This window comes from Chelonia mydas, chromosome 8 (assembly GCF_015237465.2).
Source record: "Chelonia mydas isolate rCheMyd1 chromosome 8, rCheMyd1.pri.v2, whole genome shotgun sequence".
Lineage (NCBI taxonomy): Eukaryota > Metazoa > Chordata > Testudines > Cheloniidae > Chelonia > Chelonia mydas.
Genome location: NC_057854.1, coordinates 5,226,200 through 5,251,134, shown reverse-complemented (window position 1 = coordinate 5,251,134; position 24,935 = coordinate 5,226,200). Strand labels below are relative to the sequence as shown.

General features: G+C 44.3%; 1 protein-coding gene across 5 annotated transcripts in view; it reads left to right on the top strand.

The window, feature by feature from the left end:
• The window catches only part of GRIA1 (glutamate ionotropic receptor AMPA type subunit 1), a 200,852-nt gene that overhangs the window by 28,503 nt on the left and 147,414 nt on the right, over positions 1-24,935 (top strand). For 2 of the 5 annotated variants that reach the window (XR_005226561.2, XR_006292635.1), the window contains exons 1-2: positions 11,470-11,744; positions 14,057-14,194. The exons of 1 other annotated variant lie outside the window; for it this stretch is intronic. Coding sequence is in view for 2 of the 4 variants with exons in the window: in XM_007058426.4 (XP_007058488.1) it covers positions 11,663-11,744; positions 14,057-14,194 (220 nt within the window). In the remaining 2 variants the exon portion in view is untranslated. Of the gene's footprint in view, positions 1-11,282; positions 11,745-14,056; positions 14,195-24,935 lie in introns of those variants that run through there. 2 more of the 5 variants (XM_007058426.4, XM_007058425.4) reach the window with 2 other exon arrangements.

The window sequence follows — 24,935 nt, the reverse complement described above, 5'->3', positions numbered from 1 at the left end:
TATTATTTTTTTCATACGTGTGTCCAGCAATAGAACACATTTTATAAATCAAAATAAATACATATGTCCGTCCGGGTGGAATGTTCACATGCATTCAGTGCTGGACAATGCTAAGCACATGTGAAAATCCAATCCAGAAAATGTTTAGACAGATTCATATCATATATCAATCATTGCACCACATACCGTGGGCCAGATGCCCAGCAACTGTAAATCAGCACAGCTCCATTGATTTAAAAGGCACTTTATCTGTCTCTGCTATGAGAGAGAGAGAGAGAGAGTCTGGTCTGATCCAGTAAGGCAATTCCTATGTTCCTATGAGAGAGAAAACAGTAATTACGTGGACAGAGGAAAAGGATATACACATCTGTGTTGATTGTGGCAAACAGTGACAAAAACGCATTGAACATTCAAGAGGATTTTTCTCTTTTGCTTGCCAGTTTTCCCTCTCCTCGCCCCACCCTCCACCCCCAGCTCCCAACTGATGATAACAAGGATTCAGTTATAGCAGAGAGCACTGCATGGACTGAAAATTGATATTTCTTTGTCTTGCCTTGGTTACTCCAGTTCAAAGCTTTGATTCCTTTGACTATTAGAAGGGCCAAGATCAGTCACCCCAATGTGCAGCCTCTGTGTTTATTTATCGTGGCCGTTTGCAAAGCAGCATGGGAAACTCTAAGCCAGATGGTCATGATGGTATCTGTGCAAGGCTGTTTGCTGCTGCTGCTTCCTCCCTCTTCCCTGCCCAAATCAGCATCCTTTTATCTTTCTCATTTCACGTTTGTTTTCTGCTCTGCTTGGTTCTGATGCTCTGAATTAGAAACAAAGGTTGATTCATATATCCGTATTAAACAACATAACCATCTCTCTCATTATTTGACTTCACCCAAAGCATGCACAATGTTTTGGGAACTTTGTGGGACCGGAAACTTTCCAGTTTATCTGAGCGTTTGATAGGGCTATTGATAACAAGGATTTCTGATTAGGTGACACACCCTGGACCTGACATTTTCACAATAAATATTTAATCCTCTTACCACACATTTTCAGCAAATTTTGTATACTTTATTTGTTTTTCCATTCAACCAGAAAATGACAAGGCAATGCAATCTGTAGCAATAATCTAAAGAGTATTATGTATTCAGGTGCCAATGGACCCACCATAACTCTAACATTACCAATAATTTCTGCCTCCTCCAGTGAGCCTCTGGAGGTTTTAATAATACAGAGTAGATGTACCAGCTATCCTATGTTTACACCAGGTTGAGTCTGCTCTGAGATACCCCTGACTGACCGTGTCAAACCCATAAGGGGGAAACAAATTGACAGTTGGTTTAACAGCAAAAGGGGCAAATCGTGCTATCGGATGTGCACTGTGGATTCCTCCAGAGGTGCACAATATCCATGATGCTAGCTTCTGCACCTAAATCATATCATGGCACTGTGGTACCATCCAGATGACAAAGTGGGCATGCCGATCTGCTTTCACCTGGCCTATACATCAATCTCTCCTCCTTTATTGAAAAAGCACTGTAGCATTCTGCAGTAATAGTCGAAAGCATTACAGCTTACCAGTGGTGATATTACAGTCTGCATCCCGAACCCTGGTGGTCTGAGTTGTTCTGGTGCGTTCAAAGATAAATCTGCTACCCGGTCTGATGCCATCAAGAGAGGGCAGATATCAGAGAGAAAGTGAGAAGAAGTTAAAGTTGACCTCAGTGGGAGTAATATGCTCCATCCTGGGACAGGGGGACTGAGAGGCAGATTTACAGGGATATTTAGCCCTCATGTGTAAAACTCCCATCTGCCCAATTAGCAGTGGTTCCACCATTGGTCTTTGGAACAGCACACCACAGCAAAGTTAGTAAGGCAAAGAACCATGACCTCTCTGTATGTGTGGATACGGTACCACCTTCCTATAAGAGCCAGCTCCAGCAAACACCTAGCCCTGGTGAAGCCATTGATTTAGGGTTCAGTGTTTCCATCCCCACTATCTCCTTTCCCATGCCAGAGCCCCCACATTCCAGCCATCCACCAGCTGGAAAAGGAGGGCGGTCCAGTAATGGATGGTGAGGGCCAGTCTGTAGGTTAAGGGAAAAACGGATGGAGGAGAACTGCATAACTCAAGACATGTGCGTTATTAACCTAAGCGATCTTGCGCGCTCATTGCTGCTGCCTTTGGCCTCCCTTCGCTCTACCCCCTTCTCTCAGCTGCTGTCTTTCTAGGGCCTGACCCTGCAAACTGTTATTCCCATTAACAGAGTCACTAACATGCAGAGTCCTACTGAAGTCAATGGGAGTATGACCGGGAGCTCCATGAGGCATGGAACCTTGTCCTTCATTTGTCAGTAAAGCATCAAGCACATTAATGGCACTTTATGAATAATCAAATAATAGGTTCGCTGATATTGAAGATGGTGGCTCAGGAGGGCTTAAGACAAAAGTCTGTGTGGAGGGCACATCCCAAATACCCAGGGAACTATTCCATTTTATGTAGGTTCTTGTACTGCATTTGTCATTATAGTGTCTGGGTGTCTTCCAGTAGTGAATTAACCAATGTGACTAACATCTGCCACATGTTGGTTGTTCTCTCACCCACTCCCTAGAGGGAGGAATGTGAGCAGAGGAGTGTCTTGTTGCGGTAATTGTTGTGTGTGTTTTTGTTTGAATATACATGTTGATATGTAGTATATTAGAGAAGGCCAGGTGAAAGAAACACCTTGCTTTTGGAGCAGAAGGCAGTGAGGCTTCCAAAGATGCTTGCAAGATCAGGCCCCTTGCCTTTGGAATTCGCTCCCCAACTTTGGTCCAAAATGGAATTGTTTAACATTCAATTTTATGAGAGACATTTGTGAGAATCTGGGCAAATAAGGGGGGAATCTGTGGAATGGTTTAGCTTGTGCCTAAACTTTACTGCTTCTGGAGTATTGTGAACTGGGAGGAATTGAGGGTGTCTCAGTGCCAGAGCCTGGCACAAGCCTTCTCTTTTGGTACTAGAATATCCGTCAAATTAAAGCATAGTAAATGAATGCATGGGCCATGCTCTAGGGATATACATTTTACAAAAAGGCCAATGTAATGTATATAAACTAGCCATGACGCCCTCCCAGTGGAGGAATGGCAGCTATTTGGGGGGTTTGAAAACTCAAAGTTTGGTTCATTTTCTTTGTGTATTGCTGTCCACCTCTTCCCAATGGCAGCTCAAAGCCAAATTGCCAGAGTACCACAAGAAAGTGGAACCACTTTGCAGGCCATCGGGGGTGGGATAGTTTATATGAAGTGTGACCAGGGACTGAAACTCCATGTCCTCTGTACCCGTGCAAAGGGAATGTATAAACTCCACCATTCTGAGCTGGTTGCATGGGATGCCCATGCTTCGCTGGTGGTACATGGACAGGTTGTGCCCTTTGCTGAGCCCAGACACACCTCAGACCCTCGTTTAGTGAAGGCCTCTATTCATTTTGAACTTTCTGGCAGTTTCCATGGCAGTGAAGGCCCTTCACTCTCTAACACTTATAGTCAGCTGGCCCTTGGCACCCAAGTTTCATGTCTGTTTACCAGCTGCTGTTTTCACGAGCTTCCCGCTTCAGACTGTCACGGCAGCACCGGTGCCAGTTTGACTGACATGTTCATCTTCTAGTCTATTTATTTACTTAATTATCCCATGGAAAGCAAGACAGTATTTCTTATAAATATGGTAATAAGTGGATCATAATGATGGCAGAAGCATTTTTATGCAGCTCATGCAGCAAGCCAGTGTCTTCCAGTATTCGGTTCGCAAATTCTTCACTGGCCTAGCGCCCCATACAATGTATATGGAGTAATATCATGCGGTCTCAAGTCATTAGTGCCTTGATGGGGCTGCAGTCATGTCAGTGATGCTGCTAGGCACCATTTCAAAACGAGCTGCCCTGATCTCTGGTGCTGAGCAGGAGGGGAAGGGTAACTTAGGTATCAATCTGCATTGTAATTTAAAGGTTCCCCAGTTCTGTAGCTCCATATTTTAGTGAGTAAATACTAGAAAAATTAATTCTTCATAAGAGATTGGCTTCAGGGGCACCAGTGAGATCAGCATCTGGGTAGCAAGCTGTTCATCATAAGCTGGAGGTGCTGGAGTGTGTTCAGGAAAGTGGTAGGGTGTGGACTTCCTTTCATGGGTTTGGATTGTTCCTGGAATAGCAGAGCTCTTCATTTTGCTATTTTCTTTTCCTACAGTGTCCATTTGACAATGATGGGCTAAAGAAGAGACCCTTCAACCCATGACTAAAGAGCCCTGGTTCAGGGATCGGAGGCCCCATCTCATTCCCATTGTAGTGAAAGACTCCCATTAACTAACTTTAGTGGGAGCCAGATCACCCTTAAATGGGCAGGAAATGATGTTGACTGTACCTTCTGGGCAAGCAGTAGGCACAAGCAAAAGAAAGGGTCCTGTGTTTCAAAGCCTCACAGTCCACTGCTAGCCCTGAAATTCTTCCCTCTGGTTTCAGTGCTGGAGGGGGGAACCTCTGTGATGTCAAATGCCCCCTCTGCTCCCCTGGCAATAGGGTTCTGCAGGTGGCATTTGTTGGGGGTGGGGGTGTCACATTTTAAAGGGTCTCAGAATATATTTATCCATTACATTTCAGCCTCGCTCTGGATTTAGAAAATTTGGCCTAAAGGCCTAATGTTAAAAAGCTGGGGGTGGAAGGAAGGGGGATGGAACTGTGGACAAGAGGAATAAAGGAATTGTGTGAGGAATATGGGACCAGATCCTGCAGTCCTTGTTCTGCTTCCCCTTCAGTGAGAGTTTTCCTGCATAAAGACAGAGTAAGCAATGAATCAGGGAGTTGAAGATTTGGCTCCACTGTTAGTCAGCGTTGAAAACAATCCATCTGCTGACTGCAGCTCACAGATTTGCCTTTGAAAATATTGTGGGAGTCTAAGGAGTTTGAAGGACATGCCCTATATCTGTGGGTGCATTTGCGTTTCTGCATTGCCTGCTTGCATGTGTGCTGGGTTCTGTACCCGAATGTGCAGATATGTTGGTGTGCACACGTAAAAGTGTGTGTGCATTTGCACAGGATGTGAGTGTAGCTCAGTGCACTGATGTTGCTGTTGAGTGTGTAGACACCAGTGACTGTGCATATATTTGTATTGTACGGGTGGAGAGGTAGTTGGAGTTATCGGTACATGCACTTTTCTGTAAGATGGTGCTACATAAATAGAGGGCTTTCCGGCACACCACATGCTGTTCTGCATGGTCTGGTAACGTCGCACCCGGGGTGACATCTCTGAGCCAAACCAATATGCAAGAATAGGGGTTGGCCCTCTGGTTCAAAGTCATTGCAGCAATGAAACATCCGCTGTTTGTCACCTTGTCTTTTATTGTCTTTTTCCTCCATCCAAACTTTTCTCATTTGGAATGTCATCAGTATCTTTCCTTAGCACTAGAGCTCTGAGCTCCCAGATTGTCCTTCTCATAGAGTTGCATAATCCAGAATCACAAAAGTGAGGGGAGCAGCGAGGTAAAGAGAAAAAGTCGTGCCTCGAATGCAACTACCCCATGTGCATTCATTTATGTCAAGGCTCTACAGAAAGCCATGCGAGATTCTTTTTTAATTTAAATTAATCATTGTAATTACATTCTGCCTTTTATCAAAAATTTCCTATGGAGTCTGCCCAACCACAAAATAAAAGGGGTTTCAAAAATGTTTCAGAGAAATCATAGAATTAGCCTCTTAAAAGACAAATGGGTGCGTGATATAACACATCAAAAACCATCCAGGCATAAAAAAAAATCTGCTAAGAGATTTCTTCTTCTTTCCTTTGTCATAACTTGAGACATCTGCATGGAAACAAGACCTTCTGGCTTTGTTAGCAAAGTATCTGGTGCTACCACTGCTTAGTTTGCTGCCTGGAATCATTGGGTCAAATACTGGAGACTGGCCATTCTGTGCTTGAGAGGGTGACGGCATGGATGGTAGAGAAAACAGGCCAAGGATGACAAGTGTGACAGAAAACCCATGAGTGATTCTATTTGGGATGACAATCCATGGCACATCCCACCTTTTACGATATGATTAGGTTTGGAAGCATTAGATTTTTATTGGTACATGTCAATTTCACTGTACACATACAAACTGATGAAAAATATTTCCATCTATAATAATCCAAATAGGCAAAGTAAGAAAATTCTGCTTGAGAACTTATTAAAGTTGAATTTAAGGATATTTACTTTGTCTACTTTGACATGTGATGTTGAAAATTTGTATTTTAACAATTATAAAGCTTTAACTTTTCGAAGCTCAGCATCTACTCTCATTAATTATTGTCTGAGACACACTTGCCTTCAATCTCCTGCAACGTGAAAACTGTAAATGGATAAAAATCAGAAAAAATGATTAAGAATTAAACATTGGTATTATCCATCAAAATTATAATCAAATAAAAAATGAACTCTGCCAAGACTAGATACAATCAATAGTAACTCTAGTAAAGTGGTCGTCAAGTGGTTAACTGGATTACTCAGCATATTATGGGTGGAATCCTAGAATAGAATGAATCATAGAATATTAGGGTTGGAAGAGACCTCAGGAGGTCATCTAGTCCAATCCCCTGCTCAAAGCAGGACCAACACCAATTAAATCATCCCAGCCAAGGCTTTGTCAAGCCAGGCCTTAAAACCTCTAAGGATGGAAATTCCACCATCTCCCTGGGTAACCCATTCCAGTGCTTCACCACCCTCCTAGTGAAATATTTCCAAGTGTTGAAGTCATGCTCTATCCCTCCCTTAGTTCCTGTTTAGTTGGTGTGTGTTTTCCCCCACTCTGTTACGTTATTGAATTAAAACGGTATATTCCCAGCCTGCAGTCCTGTAAGCAGAGTGTGATTCTTGTGTGCTGACCAGTCCCTTTACAAAAAAGGAACAAAGATCTTTGCCAAGCATCACCAAATCCAGACCTCGAATGTGATGAGAGGAACAGTTCTGAAGAGTTAGGAGTAAAGAGCATGATTTGGATTAAGGATGGAAGTGTTCTTTATATTTATATCCAACAAGTGTCTTTACTGAACAGGTTAAGTTCTTTTGAAACGTCTCAAGGGTACATGAAAGTTTGCCTTTATTTAGAAGCTCAGTTCTTTTATTAATGCCATTTAATTAATTCCCCAACACCCCACTAAGATGCTCCCCTCTCTAATAGATTCATTCCCCTGAGACCCTGTGAATCATCGTATGATAAACTTGGACCATTTGCAGTTCCACCTCTGTTCTATGTGGCCTTAGTAGTTTTAAAATAAAATTTTATTTCCTTATGATGCCATTCATGGCTTTTTTTTTTTGGAGTTGTCATGGCCAAGGCAGAATCTTGAAATAAGGAAGGGTTGTACTGAATATTTTTTTCCCAGTGATGCCTCAAGCACATCTTATTTGTTTGTACAAATCTAAATAATTATTTAAATAGGTAAAATCCTCTTTTTCTGGCATGTGACATTTCATCGTGGATCTAGCTCTGTCTACCTCTATCTTCATCTGTCATGCCCATCACTGTATTAAGCATTTCAGCAGTTTCCCAAGACTGGAATCTGGCCCTAAGCCAAAAGCTGTTGAGTACCACTGCTCTGAGACGTTCATGTAAATTGTCTTCATTATAACTAGTTGCTTCCTAGCTGCCCTGTAATGATTAGGCTTGGCAGAATTTGATTTTTTTGAAATATAATTTCAATGGATAATATCAATATTTATTTTAAGCATTTTTTATTTGTGTCCATTTAAATGTTCACAATTGTGGGAACTTCTGGTGGTCAGACAATGGGAAAGGTTCAGACAATTATTTAATGACCGGGGAGCTTGAAATTAAAAACCTTAAAGCTTTATAACTGTTAAAACACATATTGTCCACGTCGTATGTCAAAATGTACAAAATAAATATCTTTCAGTCAAACCGTACTAAGTTCCCAAGCAGCATTGTTCTTACTTGGTCTATCTCTAAATTTCGATCAATATTGATGGAACTATTTTTTCGTTGGCTTGTGTATACAGCATCATCAACGTTTATCATCATTTACTGACAAAAATCTAAGCCTTCCAAGCCTAGTGACCATGAACTCTGGATAAAGTATGTCTATCTGAATGGAAAAGGAAAAACAATACCATATTAAAATAACTGGCCACATTTCTACATTCTGGTTGGTGTCATTCAGCTTATATATACAGCCTGTAAAGGACTTCACGAGCTTTGTGGACAAATGAAACATTATTAATAAATGCAAATGCAAATTATTCTGGTATATTCTTATGATTACTACTAATACTATTGCTGTTACCACAACATGTGCTAGGACATTTTGAAAGCATGCAGCATTCCTCCTATAGCATTCTAGGCAATTGGTTATCCCTCAGTGCCTCTCTTCAGATTATAAAAACTGTGTTTTCTATTAAGATTTGGGTGGGAAGCAGAAAACTGTAAAACCTTTCAGGATGTTAGTTTAGCTTCTGAGCAGCAGTGCTTAAACTATACAGGAAAAAGAGATGGAAATCTGATTAAGGTGCCACCCAAACCCTGCAGATGTAAGTTTGTTATATGCGACTCAAACGGCGACAAACAGGGCAGGCTCTCCGCTTGTCCGTCCGCCTCTCACCACCAAACAGTTGAGCGATCACTGTAAGTGAGCCTTCACTCTGGCCAGAGTAATCAGATGTTTCCTCCGTCTCGGACGGCTTGGGGGAAAAATAAATCAGAGACTTGAGTTTCTAGAGAGAACTCTTCTTTCTTGCACTGAGGCAGGAGCTGTCCTTTTAGGCCCCAGTCCTGAAATTCAATCCCCCTGTTTACACATATAGAGTCCTACTGAGGTCAGCGGCATGCTGTACAGGCGAAGGACCCAGTGCTACCATATTCTGATGCAGGACGAGGATACTGGGGCTTGATTGTGCAAAGCACACTAGCCCTCATTCAGCAAAGCACTTCAGCAGCAGGGGCTTAACTGTTAAAGCAGCAGAGTGCTCCCATTGAAATCAGCAGGACTAGTCCCATGGTTACAGTTAATCAGCTGTGTGGGTGCTTTGCTGGACTGGGACCAGAGTGCTCAGCATATAACAGGATCACGCTCTTAGTGATCTGTTAATGTTCTGGTCTGTTCTGCTGTCCTTCCCTGCCCAGGAGGAAGTTAAAGATCCCAGGACTCTTCCCACAAAGAGAGATGATGATCTGTGGTGTCCTGAACAATATTCAACTTCTCATTAGCACAGGGTCCTGTGCCCAAACCCAAGCGTGAGATATTGTTGAATAATTAGTCTCTGCCGTGTTTGCCTATAGACTGCCAGGACTGCCAGGGTTTGAACCGATTGCTTTGTAAAGCCCGGTGGCATACTTGGAGTGTGCAGATGGCTTTGTGGAAAACGAAAGTTGCCCCTGTTCTTTTAGGGGGGAATGTGCCCATTAGAGTAGGGCCTGCAGAGGTCCCTCCTGCAGCAGAAATATGGAGCTGCCGCTACTCAAGGGGCTCTGCCCGGGGAAGGCTCGGGGTGTGGTCCCTGGGCTCAAGGTGACGGGAATCGGTGACTGTAAACCACCACTTAGGGGCTGTACAGAGCCAGCCAGCTGAGATAGTAGCCACAGAGGGTCTGTGGAGCTGCCTTCTGTCCTACCTGAAGTCTGTTCCGATGCCTCACCTGCGCCTTGGTTCTCCACCCCAAGAGCATTAACGTGCGCGTCTTGCAGGAGAGGAAGAGGGCTTCCACCGTCGCTGGATGGGTGTGAGCTGACTTTATGTCATGACAATATTTCTAGGAGGTTCTATCACAGGCTAATTCCTTACCAAATTCCAACACAAGGCCTATTACAGAAGCTGGAGATAGAGAAGGCCTATTAGATCATCCAGCCCGTCTTTCCATACCAGTGCACCACTGCTCCCTACAGTGCATTTCCTAGTGCCATCTCCCAAATGGTGGGGCTTCCATCAGCTCCACAATCCAAGGTTATGTCTACACTCAAAACCCTGTAGTGGCGTACCAGCAGGTGCACTGCTGTAGCACGTCAGCGTAGATGATGGGAGGGTTTCTCCCTTCACAGTGGGTACTCCACCTCCCCAGGAGGCAGTAGCTAGGTCAACAGAAGAAATCTTCCTTGCCTCCTCTACATCAGGGGTTAGGACGGCTTTACTACGTCGGGCAGGGGTGTAGATTTTTCACACCCTTGCGAGATGTAGCTATGTCGAGGTAACTTTTCAGCGTACACCATCCCTAATACATCTCACTCTCTGGAAGCTCGGATATTCAATGTACGTGTTCCCCACGTTAATCTCATCCATCTCTTCAGAAGAGAAGGTCAAACTAATTTGACTTGTGACCTTCACCTGGAAGGGAACCCAGCTGTCTTCTGCTACTTTTATTTAACTCTTGTTCCACACTGGATAAGCAGTATTGCAATGTAAAAGGCAGTGTGGTCTTGGGAATAGGGTACTGAGCTGGGACTCAGGATACCTGGGTTCCATTTCTGGCTCTGGCACTGATTTGCTGGACTAGCTGCTTCCTCTCTTGGTTCCTGTTTCCCCTCTGACTCTTTGTCCATCTTGTCTGTTAACTCCTCAAGGCAGTCGTCCTCTTTCACCTAGTGTATGTGCAGCCCCTGGCACAAAGGGGACCTGATCCTGGCTGGATCCTTTAGATGGTACACGGATTTGTGTTTACAAAATAAATGCCCCTTGTCCTAAATGTTTCTAAATCCGAAACTGGACCAAAGTTAAAAAAGCAAAGCTGTTAATGGTAAAATAGCCTAGATCTTCCACAGAATCCCTGCAAAATGGCTCATATAATAACTCAGGCAACAGTATCCTCCTAGCTATTCCAGCACGCCCACCTGACTGTGCTAGCATGAATTCCTTCACAATGAGTACAGGAATAAAATGCAGCAAGCACACACTGAAAGGGGAAGAATAGGTTAATCATGGGCAGAGAAAGGGTATTGGAAACTCAGCAGGAAAGATCAAGAGAACCTTCTTTTCATCCTTAGGCATGTCTTCTGCCTGTCACTCTGAAATTATTTTTTCCTCTCAAGGGAGATTTCCAGGGTACATCCCCCTCTATTGTGTTAAGGAACTAGGCTGTAGTGACCGGTGTGTAGCGATTAGATCCTGGATCCCAAGGGCCAAGTCACTCAGCTCAAAAAGCTATCAATCTAAGACTGTAGAGTTGAGACCTTTCTCTGTAGGAGTTTGCCACCTACTGATTTGCACGTTCTTTATACCCTGTGCCAAAATAGGTGGGGGAAGAAGGTTACTTTAGGGAAACATTGTGTGAACTGCCCACAACGGACAATGCAGGGGACCCCAGAGGAAGAGACTGACAAGGGGGTGGGGAAAGGCTTTAGCCCAGCTGTTGAGCTCCCACTAGGAGAGGGAAATTAGCATGAGGGAAGGGCACAGTGTGTGTGTGTGTGTGCGTGTGTGCGCGGAGGGGGGATGAGGAAGGGTTTCTCTTTCTTTCTCTCAGTGCTCAGTTAATCCTGCTGTCAGTTGGTGTTAAGGCAGCAGTCTAAACGCCGGATTCCAAGAGAGAGAGCTGCACAGTACAGAAGGCAGAGCAGAAAGGAGGAGGAGGAGAGAGAGAAAGAGACGAGAGGGGGGGGGAAAAAAACCAAATCTATGCTTGGAACTGAGGTTCTTTTTCGCCAATGCAAAAGGGAATATGCAGCACATTTTTGCCTTCTTCTGCACCAGTTTCCTAGGGACGGTGTTAGGGGCCAATTTCCCCAACAATATCCAGATAGGTGAGTTTGAGATGCTCCGGAGCTGTGGCTCTATTTGGGAGCGACTCTCCCTGGCAAGCAGCGGGGGGATCTGACCAATTCATTCCCTTCGCTTGCAAAGAAAGAATGTGTGTCTGTGTGATATGCAGGGTGGATTTTGATGTGGATAGAGCTGTGTAGGTTGCCGAAGGGATCATCATAGCAGGGAGGTAGCAATTCTTCCGGGGGGGGGAAATCAGTGCCTGCACCAAAAAGTGCCTCGGAAATGGAGGAAGCAAAAAAACCTGTTTGTTTGTTTGCTATGGAAAATACCAGGGCTGGTGCTCTGCATGGGGGGGACGGGGGGGGGGGGAGAGACGGGGAGAGGGGTAGTTAAAAAAGCACCTATTGCATTTTATTTTTGGCAAGGTTTCTCGTGTCTAGAGGTGGAGTACCTTGCAGAGGAAACAACACTAGATCATCTCGGTGGTTGTTGTTGTTTGTTGTGAAAGAATAAGGCCAGAGCTAGTCTAAGAAGATGTTGCATTCAAATCTCTTTTCATTTCATTCCACTTGCTTTCCTTTAGTATTGGCAATTCCCCGTGTCTTTGTCTCTTGCCCTCCCCCATTTGATAATTTCACAGTTTCTCTCATCCCTCCCCCACACTATTATTATTTATTATTATTTTATTATATGCAATTGGGTACCATATCTCTGCTCCTCTCTCTCCCTTGTGCATAGGTCTCTTTCCATCACCCCTCTCTTTGTAATGCCAACCGTTTGCTAAGCCAGTGAGTTAAAGCAACTCCTGGGTGAGTCCAGCTGCACAGCTGGTGCATTTATTGCTGTTTTATGCTGCTTTGCTTTCCCCGTCCCCTCCCCTCCCAGCCACTCACCCCCAACTCAGAATTTATTTGACATCTCAAGCTTTTTTCCCATTTAAAAAAAAAAAGATGGATGGATGCATACTAACAGGTTGGTTTTCCTTTGGCAGCAACACATAGGTACGAATTTTTTTTGGTGCGCAAATGCCCCCTCCACACTCTTAGATCTAACCCGTGTTGAAAATGTGCAAAGTGCCTTTCCTGCCAATGGGCAGCTCTCTGCGCTGCTGGTTCCTTGCTGATTTTCCAAGCAGTCTGCTTGGGAAAGTTGTAATTAATCAATAGACCTTTTTATTTTCATTCCATTAGTCACTCTCTCTCTCTCTCTGCTTCGTTTCCTGACTTGTAAATCAGGATAATAAGACTCCTTTTTACATTTGCAAGGACAGCAAGAAAACCCAGCTGTATAACCATAAATATTAAAATAAAAAGAGTTTGGAAGGAATCTAAACCCTCATGCTCTGGAATATAAACTGACCTCTAAATCTTGGGGGTCAGCAACAAACTATCCCTGGGGTCAGGTTATCCCATCAGTGCCTACTACAAGGTTTCTTACAACTTCCCCTGAGGCAGCTGGTGCTGGCCACTGTCAGAGACAGGACGCTAGGCTAGATGGATCTTGGGTCCGATCCAGTCTGGCAAGTCCTATCCGATTTGCTACCTTGTACTATAATTCCAGGGATTGCCTGGGATCCTGGCAATCATCTCCGTGGGCAAACCCCTTCATGGTCAGATTTTTGACTGGTCTTGCAGGCTTTGTCTGTTGTCACCTGTAAAACAAAATGCTGGTCTTCTCAGTGCAGCAAACTTCATCCCTGCTTAGCAGCAGGTGGCCTGTCAAGAAGGCTTAATTCTCCGCCTTTACAACAACCGTCTTAGGAGTTCCTCTTCCCTCAGTCCCCAGCCACCAATTATTATTCCTTCTGGGTCTGATTCTGCCAGCCTTACCCCTGCCGAGTAGCACTTTACTCTTTGAGTAAAGTAGCGCATTTGAATCCATTGGGCTGTTTGTGGTGAGTCGGGGGGCAGAATCGAATGTGGACCTACAGACGGGTGAGCTGCATGAGGTGCTGTTCTCCACTGGTTACGAGGGGGTAGAGAGATGCTGTTCTCCCTCATAAGGATATCCTGGCAGGACTTCAGTTCTTGTCCCTTAGCCTTATGCAGGAGGAGACTTACCCCAAATCAATTGGCTCAATCCCATCCTGGCCGCTGCCCGGCCGAGGGAAATATGTGAGCTGGCATATTTTTGATACATGTCTGACATAAGGTACACGCTACAAAAGATGCCTAAGCCCATACCCCCTGGTTTCTCACCGTACTGGGAAGTTATGGAGTCTAGCCACACGCGAGTAGCATTTGTTGAGTGCAGGAGCAGTAGCTTCCTGTCAAAAGACTGGTTGTAACAAACGAGCCTTGCAATGTGGATGCATTTAAGACCTTTGCTTTGTTTTGTTTTTTCTCTCTAGGGGGATTATTTCCTAATCAGCAGTCCCAGGAACATGCGGCTTTTAGGTTTGCATTGTCTCAGCTCACAGAACCCCCTAAACTGCTTCCCCAGATTGACATTGTGAATATTAGCGACAGCTTTGAAATGACATACACCTGTAAGTAATGGCTTTCCACACTCTCTCTCTCTCTTTTTGTGGCTTTCATCCTGGCTGGTTTCTCCTCTGAAATGAGGGACGTACGTAGAGGGGCTCTTGCTCCCAACTTGATATCCTCCATCAGCTCCATGTAAAGAAACTCTGTACGAGAGATTTCTGATTCTGTTTGTTTTGTTTTGGGACTTGGGCATTAGATATCTCTGCAGTTGTTCATGAGATGTCTTATATTTTCTCTGTTGATGATTTTAAAGCACTATGTAAAAATCTTGCAGTTTCTCTCTCTCTCTTAATCTCTCCCACACTTTTCATGTTGGGGTTTCATTTCAGTTCTCGCTCCCATGTTTGTCATAGCCCTGATGTGACGCAGACCCCACTTCTGGGCGTGGAATGGGTTACTTGATATGAACACCTCTTTCTCTAGCCTCAGTTTAGCCAGGCAGCATTTCTGGTGGAAGTAACAGACAGCTGTAAAAAGGGTGCTAGATGCAAACAGAGGATGAATTTAAAACAAGGGACATGCCCAATAATGAGAGAAATGGGAGAGGTCTGGTTTCAAGTTCTGCTGGAAGTATCAGCACCATTAAAGTGTTTCTGAAAAAGAACTGCCACAGCAGAACCATGAATATGGCTTAGCTGCACGGTACTAAAGAACACAGCCGACTGGATGGCTTCTCGTTATGTGCGGTAGTTGGGAGCAAAAAAGAATGCATCACCAGGTAATATCAGGATTAGCAACAACAAAAGGAATGGGGGAAAAAAACCCACAGTTCAAAATGGGAATACTGCAGGGCTCTCCTCTTTGTATTGTGCAGCCCAGTGCTTTGTTAGAGAGACTAGAGCCTGTTGTGACTTGATGCACAAAGAATTCTTTCATTTGATCCAGTGTTATACTCATCACTTTCAATCCGTGTGTGTATTTAAGGACTGGCAGTAGGGACTGGAGGGATATAAGAAAGCCTTCTTTTTGTGATTCCTGGTGCATTGTTATTGCCTAACGTTTGTAGTATCCTTTTGATTCACTGAAACACCCTCTCTGCAGTTTAGTCATGTGGCTAGCCAGATTGATATGGATACAAACTGTTCTCCTCTGCTAAGAAATGCACAGGGGAAAAAAAATGTTCTCTTGGAAAAATAACCCAGTACGTACAAGCGGAAGAATTAACAAAGTGTTTCTTTGGAGGAAGGAAGGTTACATGTTTCTGTTGTGAGGTCTGCAAACAGAGAGATTTGAAATCCTGGAATTCTTCAGACAGCGCTAAAAAAAAAGGAGAGAGAGGTAATAATTTGGCCACTTTTTCACTGTAGTAGCTAATGACTACTGTAAAGATTTTTTTTATTTTCCTTAATAGTCCTCTCTGAGCCAACTGGTAAGCTTCCCTCAAGCCAGAAAAAAACTATTTCAGGTCAGTTCAATGAGACTTTATTGGCAGAACAAGCTAAACAAGCATTGCCAAAGTATAAGAAAAAGACAGACCCCTCTAATATTCGTCAAAGGAGGATACGACCTACCCAGGAGAGGATAATGGGCTGCGTTTGGGATTGTCCATTCCTGATCTGGTAGCAGGTAGCTAAGCAGGACCTGTGGAATCTGATCTCAGGTGCAGGACTGTCTCACAGAATACTGTGTCTGATCTTCAGTCCTCCTCCCTCTGTACACCTGTCCCTGATGACTGTGTTTACTCCACAGCCATTAGTGATGACAGCAGGCCCATGAGTCTTTTCACACTTAGGAAACCCTGTATCATTAGTACATAGGGGGTGTGGGCTGACAAAGGCTAAGTGAAAGCGAGCTAGCCCCCCAAAGAGATGGAAAGCTTCACTGGCTGGATGTTATATTTAAGTTTTATGTAGGACACGTTGTCCTAGATCAGACAGACAACGCGCTCCACGCAATCCAACTTCATTTATTCTCAATTTTTTTTTTAATTAAAAGCTTCCCAAAGTCTGTTCTCCAAGGCTATGGAAAGCAGCATTTGTTTTAAAGGCACAAAAAGGGAGTTAATCCAGTCATCTAGCCTGAAAGTAGGCTGTGATCTCCTGATGAATTCCCCTCCTGAGTGCCAAGCCTAGACATCTGCAGGGTGGAAGAGCGAAGATCCCTTTATTTGTGGTGAATAAAATCCCTAAGTGCTTGGTGGACCTATCATTCTTAGAAGATAATATACATGTTACCAGTTAAAGCTACAGATTGTTTGTTCCCATGGAGATACAGAAGATGCCCCTGTTTCTCTAACTTGAATTACCTGCATCCGCAAATGCTCTGCCCTTGGTGCTTCATGTACCAAGGAGTCTAGCATGGGACCTGAGTAAACTAATAGATCGGACCCTTGCAGCAAGCACTGCCTCATGCTAGAATCCAGTCTGCCACAGTAACCAGTGTCCTCGTGGGCAATTCTAAATGCAAAACCAGTATTAAGAGTCGGCGGTCCCTGCAGAAGTACGGAGCCGAGCTAGGTAGCATGCGAGGTGCTGACAAGGTAGCCGCATGTGCTTCAGCAAAACGATAATGCCTGGTGCAAGAGGACAGCTTGCAAAATGCATTTCATCCACCATTTGTGACACGGTCTATTCTACCTGCCGTCTAACTCTTTACCCAGTAAGGATGGATACGCTCTGTTATCACAACTGGTCAATTCACTCTACAGGATGTAACCCGTCACCCCCAGTGATGGAGCAGGGAACAGGGATATGAAACCAGTACTGATGCACAGAGCTTTCACATCAGTGAGGATGTTGGATTGACAATTATGATCTAATGTCCCGAAAGGCAATAAACCAGGTGGAATATCCGTCTGTTGCAACTGGTTGCCATGCCATCAGTCAGCGGCGATACAGCACAGCAATCAGCTTGTATTTCTGATGCAGCTGAGCTTGGCATTTATGCTGTTGCATAATTCCAACTCAAAGACATTGGTTAACTTAAAGGTATGTACTACAAGAACTTTAAACCCCTTATCCTAGCCCTGGAAGAAGAACATTACATTTAAAAAAAATCCTCTAAGCCTTACGGAAGTATGAAAATAACCAGTGACCGTCATTTAAATTCATATCCAATAACCTCTCATTTCACGCATGTGGTTAATGACGGTACTGGCATGTGAAAATTCACCGGGCCCATTCTAATAACCATATTAACTCTGACCCAGAGATACAGGGTAATGTGTTGGCTTTGTGTTTGTGTCAGTGTGTGTAACATAGCCCCCACATGGCTGGTTTACAGGGAGAATGAGGGACTGACCACGGTCATTAGTTAAAGGAGATATCCTACAGCTCAGATGGCAGCAGCTGTATTTGTGTATCTTTTATCAGAGAGACAGTTATTTGGGGAGAATACTAATGTTACAGCCCACCCGACAACAGAAGTATATGCCAGTGAGAGGTTAGTATAAAGGGCAAAATCGTGACATTATATAGCAGGGTTTGTACTGGAGTTCAGTGGCCCAAAAGGTTATATAGAACTTTCCAGTTCCCTTCAGAGACCCGAGCGCAGATTCTGGCTGCGGTCGTAATTGGAAATGAATGTTGTGGTCTCCAGTGAGCTTTGTCTACCTCACAAAACCCACCATGTACTTTGTGTTGGGACTGACTGTCCGTGCCCGCTCAGCAGGAGCTGCTGGAGCTCAGACGTGAGAGGTATTGGTAGAATGGTGTGAAATGCCGGCTCCTTGAAATGCAGAGTGCTGCAACTTAGGACTCCGCTGCAATTGCATAGCTAAGTGGAGGACCATGCTGAACAAAGGTATTTCAGTCAGGGATCAAAGGGCACTGACAGAGTTGTGTACAAGAAGTTTGCACTCAGCCTGCCCCTACTGAAGTCAGTTTTCAGCTCGGCTTCTACTAGGTCTCCATTGATGCATGAGTAACCTACTGTTGGGTGTGCATTACAGATCTCCCCTGTGCCAAGGATATGAGTTGTTACAGCCCCACGTTACTGAGCAATGGTTTTTAGCTCATGCTTTTTGCTCTGGAGGTGCATGGTTCAATCCCTAAGGTGTCAGTCAAGGATGGTGGCCGTCATTCATTCACACCACCACTTGCAAGTAAAACCACCTCCTGAAAAGTATTAGCATTTGCACCCATATAACCCACTGGATCCAATGGGTTTTGGTTGGTGCAAAGTCTAGTCTTTGTGTGTGCCTAGGTACCAGGCAATTTAAAGGGTGGACACAAGCATTCGCATTCGTGGCATGGCATGCAGGTGTTTGCACATGCAAAGTGCATGAATTTTCAGCTGCATGTGCGTGGAGGCTGAAAATCCAGACCATAATACTTTGTGATATCATTCTCCATCTGTGCAAGTACAGTGCCCATCGCTGATTGGGTGATCCTGAATGGGTACTGCTACCGGACTAATAATACTATTAATAAAATCAGTGATACTTTAGAAAATGAAAACAAGAGGAATGAGCTTCTGTTGTAAAACTACATAGCAGAACCAATTAAGAAGAGATCTGTCCTGATCTCCCATTATTTGATTAGGTTCTTACCTATAATGCCAAGATAATTTGATAGCAATAATAATACATAAAGGACTAACCAAACACAAAGTATTTTGTTTGTTTGCTTGAGACACCGATGTGCATACAGTGCTTCTGTACCCTGCTCTTTATCTCTCAAATTACCTTTTTAGAGGCAGGAAGTAAGACACACAATTTAATGTTCTCAAATGATGATCTAAATGTGATTTAATTAAACAATTATTGTATGTTGAATTAAAAATCCCTTTTTGTTGACAAACAGAGCGGTCGCCATTGCTCGGAATGGTGCTGCTTGTAATTATTCCGGCAGCAATCAATTAAAATGCAGTTTTGCAATTAAACTTCCTCAATCCCGGAGAGGCCTGTCCTAGGATACTATGTAAATTTTGCGGTGGTGTAAGGGCTGGCAGGGGTTGAGTAGTACTTTAAAAATAATGTAAACAGCATACTTCTGCAGTGATAGATATGCCTACTTAACACAATCTAAATGAGCAGAAATACCTATTTAATGTCAAATGTCATCTACTTAATGCAATAGCTTCTGCGAGTGAATGCATCTCTTTAGATTTTATAATAAGATGTAGCCAGGTGTCTTCTGTGAACAATGGAGCATTGTCAACTCACATTTAAGTCAATGGGTGTTGAGGGTGCGCGACACCCTGTGGGATCGGTTTTACATTGATTAAAAGCTAATGGTTGTTAAATGAGACATTACCACCATACAGTCAAATCCACACAAAAATAGGGTAGGTAGGGGCTGAAGGGGGTGAATTTTGCCAAAGATCTGCAAAGAGTGGCTCCCAGAAGAGAGGTGGCTTAAGCTCTTCCTAGAGCTGCCGGAGAGCAGCTGCTTTCCAGCTCCAATGATAGTGATATTATCATATTGCTTCTGCCCACAAAATCCTGAGCTGGGACCTCTGCTGGGGGAACGTACAGGATATGTCTACCAGCTGGGTGGCTGCTAGTTGACTGAGCTTGTTCCGGTGTCTGGCCAGCAACTAGCAACAAGGATGGGATCTGGTCCCTTGTGCTGCTCCCAAAAGGAGAGGAAGCTCAGAAGACATGCACAGAGAATTTTGCTTTTATGACTGCTACCGCCAGTAGGGGGAAGACATTTGACAAGTCTAGTATAGTCTTTGTCTAATCTATCTATATGCTTAGATGGCCTTTGTCACTATAGTGTCTGATCACCAGCAGACTGAGAGAATCCCTGTTGGAATCTCATCTGAAATAATCTGTAGGCGGTATGGACAATACCAGATTGCTGTTTGGCAGACATGACACTACGCTGTCTGTTACATGGACCTCAGTGAATAGGATTCATAGAGTCAGGTTTGTTTGTTTTCTTTTATCAGAGGACGGGAGGATATTTATTCTCTGAATGGTGACATTCGTTTTCCTCACGGGCAATAGGAGAGGTGCCAGGGGTGCGGAGAAAAGCTAACGTGACAGCCATGGTAGGAACAGGGGAATTTTACACCTGCAAATCTAACCTGTCTCCTGGGATGGATCCCAGACATTAATTAGTGACAAAAACGGGACAAGCCTTGCATGGGTAAAAGGCAACATTAAAAGAGGGGATTTTAGAAAGAGTAAGCAGTGGTGCAATTACGTCCTCTGTGTGCTGATCGCTTTTCACTCTTTGCTCACCCCTTTCTCTATCTGAAATGATCTATAAAAGAGACACAACTGAACAATTGAGGCCTAAATGTTGCGTTTAGTATATTAAAAAGCTCTCTGTGTGTGTTGAAATCCTAATGAGGATATTAAGAAGAGTGTCATAATGAGGTTTTTTTCTGCCCAAATCCAATAGAAATAATTATTTTTAAATGTATATTTTCCCTTTTAGGGCTGGAGATGCAAACGCAACAGCACTGTGCTAGGGCATAGACTCATAGCAATATAGGGCTGGAAGGAACCTCGTGAGTCACCAAGTCCAGCCCCCAGCGCTGAGGCAGGACCAAGTAAATCTAGACCATCCCTGAGAGGTGTTTGTCCAGCCTGTTCTTAAAATCTTCAGCGACGGGGATTCCACACCCTCCCTTGGGAGCCTATTCTAGTGCTTAACTACCCTTATAGTTAGAAAGTTTTCCCTAATAACTAATCTAAATGTCCCTTGCTGCAGATTAAGCCCATTACTTCTTGTCCTACCTGCAGTGGGCATGGAGAACAGTCGATCCCCATCCTCTTTAGAACAGCCCTTCACATATTTGAAGACTGTTACCAGGTCGCCGTCCCCCCTTCAGTGTTTTTTCAAGACTAAACATGCCCAGTTTTGTTTAACCTTCCCTCAGAGGTCTGGTTTTCTAAACCTTTGATCATTTTTTGCTCTCCTCTGGGCTCTCTCAAATTTGTCCACCTCTTCCCTAAAGTGTGACAACCAAAACTAGACACAGGTGAGGCCTCACCAGTAGAGCCGAGTAGAGCAGGACAATGACCTTCCATGTCTTATTTACAATACTCCTTTAATACACCTCAGAGTGATATCAGTCTTTTTTGCAACTGCATTGCATTGTTGAATCAATGTGTGATCCACTATAACCCCAGATCCTTTTCAGCAGTACTACCACCTAGCCAGTCGTTCCCCATTTTGTAGCTGTAAATTTGATTTTTCCTTCTTAAGTGAAGTACTTTGCAGTTGTCTTCATTGAATTTCATCTGGTTGAATTCAGACCAATTTTTTTTAATTTGCTAAAGTTGTTTTGAATTCTAACCCTGTCCACCAAAGTGCTTGCAACCCCTCTCAGCTTGGTACCATCTGCAAATTTCATAAGCATATGCTCAGTTCCATTATCCAAGTCATTAATGAAAATATAGACTAGTACCAGACCCAGGACTGACCCCGGTGGCACCCCACTAGATACACCTTCCCAGTTTGACAGAGAACCATTGATAACTATTCTTTGAGTATGGTCTTTCAACCAGTTGTGCACCCACGGTTATAATAATTTCATCTAGACCACATTTCCCTAGTTTGCTTATGAGAATGTCATGTGGGACTTTGTCAAAAGCTTTACTAAAATCAAGATATGAGAAGCAAAAATGAAACTAGTCTCAGCCTATTTGCAATGTCCAATTTGAGTGACATGCCACAAAAACATAAGAATATGAGCACCTTATGCGTAAAAAGTTAATTAGAATCTTTAAAATCCTCCCAGCTGGAATTTTCTAAGTTGGTACTTTAGTAACACAGATAAGAATTATTTTATTTTAACATCATCACTTGGAACAGAGGTAGCTTTGTCTTCTCATCTCAGAAATACACTTGTACGTACTTGGGGCCAGAGTGGCTCACAATGAGTAGGCAAGGAAAGAAAGTGGGCCTGTAAAGTGCTCCCCAGCATGAAGAAGGGTATCAGAAAATCTGGCCACTAGCAATCCAGCATCTTCTCCACACAGCATATGTCCAAATAACACATGTCATTGTTAACATAGTGTATACTTTAACTGTCCCTTGGTCATATGCTGACCCAATCAGCCGTTCGCCTGCACAATAACACTCGCTAGTTGATTTCCTTTCACTGCTCTGTAATAGCCGTACCCAATCAATCCCTCCAGTGCACTTTTTAAAAAATGTTTTTATTTTTTCTCAGTAACTTCTACCCTGCCCTTGCTCCACCCCGAAAACTGTTTACACTTCAACCCTTGCCTCACCCAGCTCCAGGGCTATAGAAAGGAGATGTGCTTATGCTTCATAACCCTGACTGATCTCTTTAAGAAAGTGACAGCGAGAGGCAACAAGGGACAGATGCAAATTACCATGCTCGGGCTTCAGCGAGAGGGGCTTTTTATATTTGTGCAGACAAAGTAGAGTACAAACAAGACGGATGTCTGAGGTTAGTAAGTAATGGTCAGCTGATGGCAGAGCTCTTATGTGACCAAAAAAAAAAAATCTTGGCTTTGACTAAATAACAAAGGTCCTGGAAATCGTGGTAATGGAGACAGAGCAGAAAGGTGATGAGAGGTCAAGGGCTTCAGGGACTGCTGTTAGGCCCGCAAAATTCTTTTGATGACTTAGATGCAGTATGCAAGGAACTTGCCTGACTTTAGTTTGCCCTTCTTTACTTGGGCAAAGTTTCATTGAGCAATATATATAAGCATAGTATTCAGCTGTGGTTTTCCTGCTACCTGCCCACACAGCCGATGTCCCCAGAGCTTCTGAGCCAGTTTGTTTTGCATCCATGCAGCACTAACATACCGCAGAAGGCTTTGCTCGCAAGAATGGGTGGGGTTGGAGCTCTTCTGGACTGTGTCAGCACCCTAACAGGGGAGCAGTAAAAATCAGGTGGGATTGGAGGGAGATGAGAATTCAGAAGAGATCCAGGAGGCAGTAATGCATGGAGGACAGTGGAATTCTATGGCTGAGGAGAAGACAGGGAGAAATGCTAAGAGATGGAGTAGTGCTAAAAAAGGAAGAAGGGCAGAAAAAAGGAGGGACTGGTGGCAGTGGTTATAGCTGTTTTGGGAATATTTTGACAATGATGCCTTCAAAGCCTGATCCACAGCCCACGGTAGCCAAAAGATCTGACTTCAACATGCTTTGCATCGGGCCCATATTCCCTCTCCTCCCTCCCACGTACATACACCAAGAGGAACCTGTGCCAGCTGCTCCATGCTGGGTTCCTTCCCTTCTCCCTTACAACCTGGGGCTATAGGTTGCTGGGTTTGGAGGGGACGGGAAGAGGTGAGGGGTCCAGCCAGGTTCTGCTGGATCCTCTCCTCCAGAGCAAGGCAGCATGAGTTCCTGCAGTAACTGGTTTCCACCCCCAGTGTTCAGAATGCTGGCTCAAGGGAGCGACAGGCACCACTGGATCCAAACATCAGCACAGAGGCAAGAGGCCTCCAGCAATTCACCGCCGAGCTCTAGGTGTAGGGAGTGGAACCTGCCAAGCCTGGGGCTGGGCTCAGACCCGGCCCCCCACCACATAATAAATGCAATGGAATGCCAGACTTGATACCCCATAACACCCCCAGAGTTACCACTCTGCCCCTGTGTTCTAGTGATGTCACTGGAAGGGAACTCTGGGTCCAACGACTTGCTCTCCAGCCTCTCTTCACCTGCTCTGTGGTGCCCTCAACAAGCCCTTAGAATCCATTTTACTCAAATTTGTTTCTAGAGGACTACACCCTGCTCCTGTCTCAGGAACTTTGCTGACCCCCACTCCCCTTCTTCAGTCCCTGCTCTCACTGCTTTATTTCGAGGCCATGGCTACACCCCAGCCTGTGGGTGAGAAGAGGAATAAACTCATCTAGAAACACCGTCCCATAAACAATACAATGGATCCAAAGGCTCACCCTCACGTAGTCCCAACACGCAGCCCCTGGCCATGAGGCATGGAAACCTGCAAGTATTGCATGAGTCGCGCAGCTACCACTAGGGAGTGATACTGGCTGCTCGGGGATGCCAATAAAATGAGGATCTGTCTTTGGAAGAATGTCATGTAGTGAAGATCTGGTCTAAAGGTGACAGCCATGTGTATTATGCCTTAAGCAGGAGCACACCACAAGGGAGAGGATTTAGGCATGAGCATGGACAGAGGTTTAAGACCCTCTGTACAGTGCATGGCACGTGTTGGGGAAAGCATACAGAATCAGCAAAGGAAACAGAAGCACCTATTAGAAAGTATTGTTGTCACTGTAACAAGGGCTAGGCTGCTGAGATATGCTGCAGCCAAGAAGGAGGTCTGCCCTGTAGGGAATTCAGGAGAAATTTCTTTGTTCAGAGGATGATTAATGTATTTAATGAACTACAAAAGGAAGTAATGGATGCTTAAACCACAGCTATGCGCAAAAGAGTTAGAGAGGGAGGGGAAAAAACCCATGATTTCAGGCTGAAAGCTCAGTAGCTATATCCTTGTAGGTCAGCAGACTAGGAATGGATTATGCAGACTTCCCTACCTCATCGTCCTGAAATGTTATTAGATTGTAACAGCTACCCTGTTGCATTTAAATTAAATGCATAGCTAAGTGCATTTAGCTGACTTAATTTGAGTTACCTTAGTCTCCAGGCTCTCCCAGTCCTGGTGCTGTTACTGATTAGACATTGCCATTTCTGCCAGTCAAAACCCACTGCTGAGGGTGAGCGAAGTGGATGGCTGTTGTCCAGGGGCTGGCCTGGTGTCACCTCGCTCATTTCCCATGGAAGCATAAGTGGAATTTATAGGAAAAAAGACAGGCAGACGAGAGCCACCGAAGGACAAGGCGACTCAGAAGATTGCTATCTAGGATGCAATCTTTCATCATCCAACAAGACTGGCAGTGGT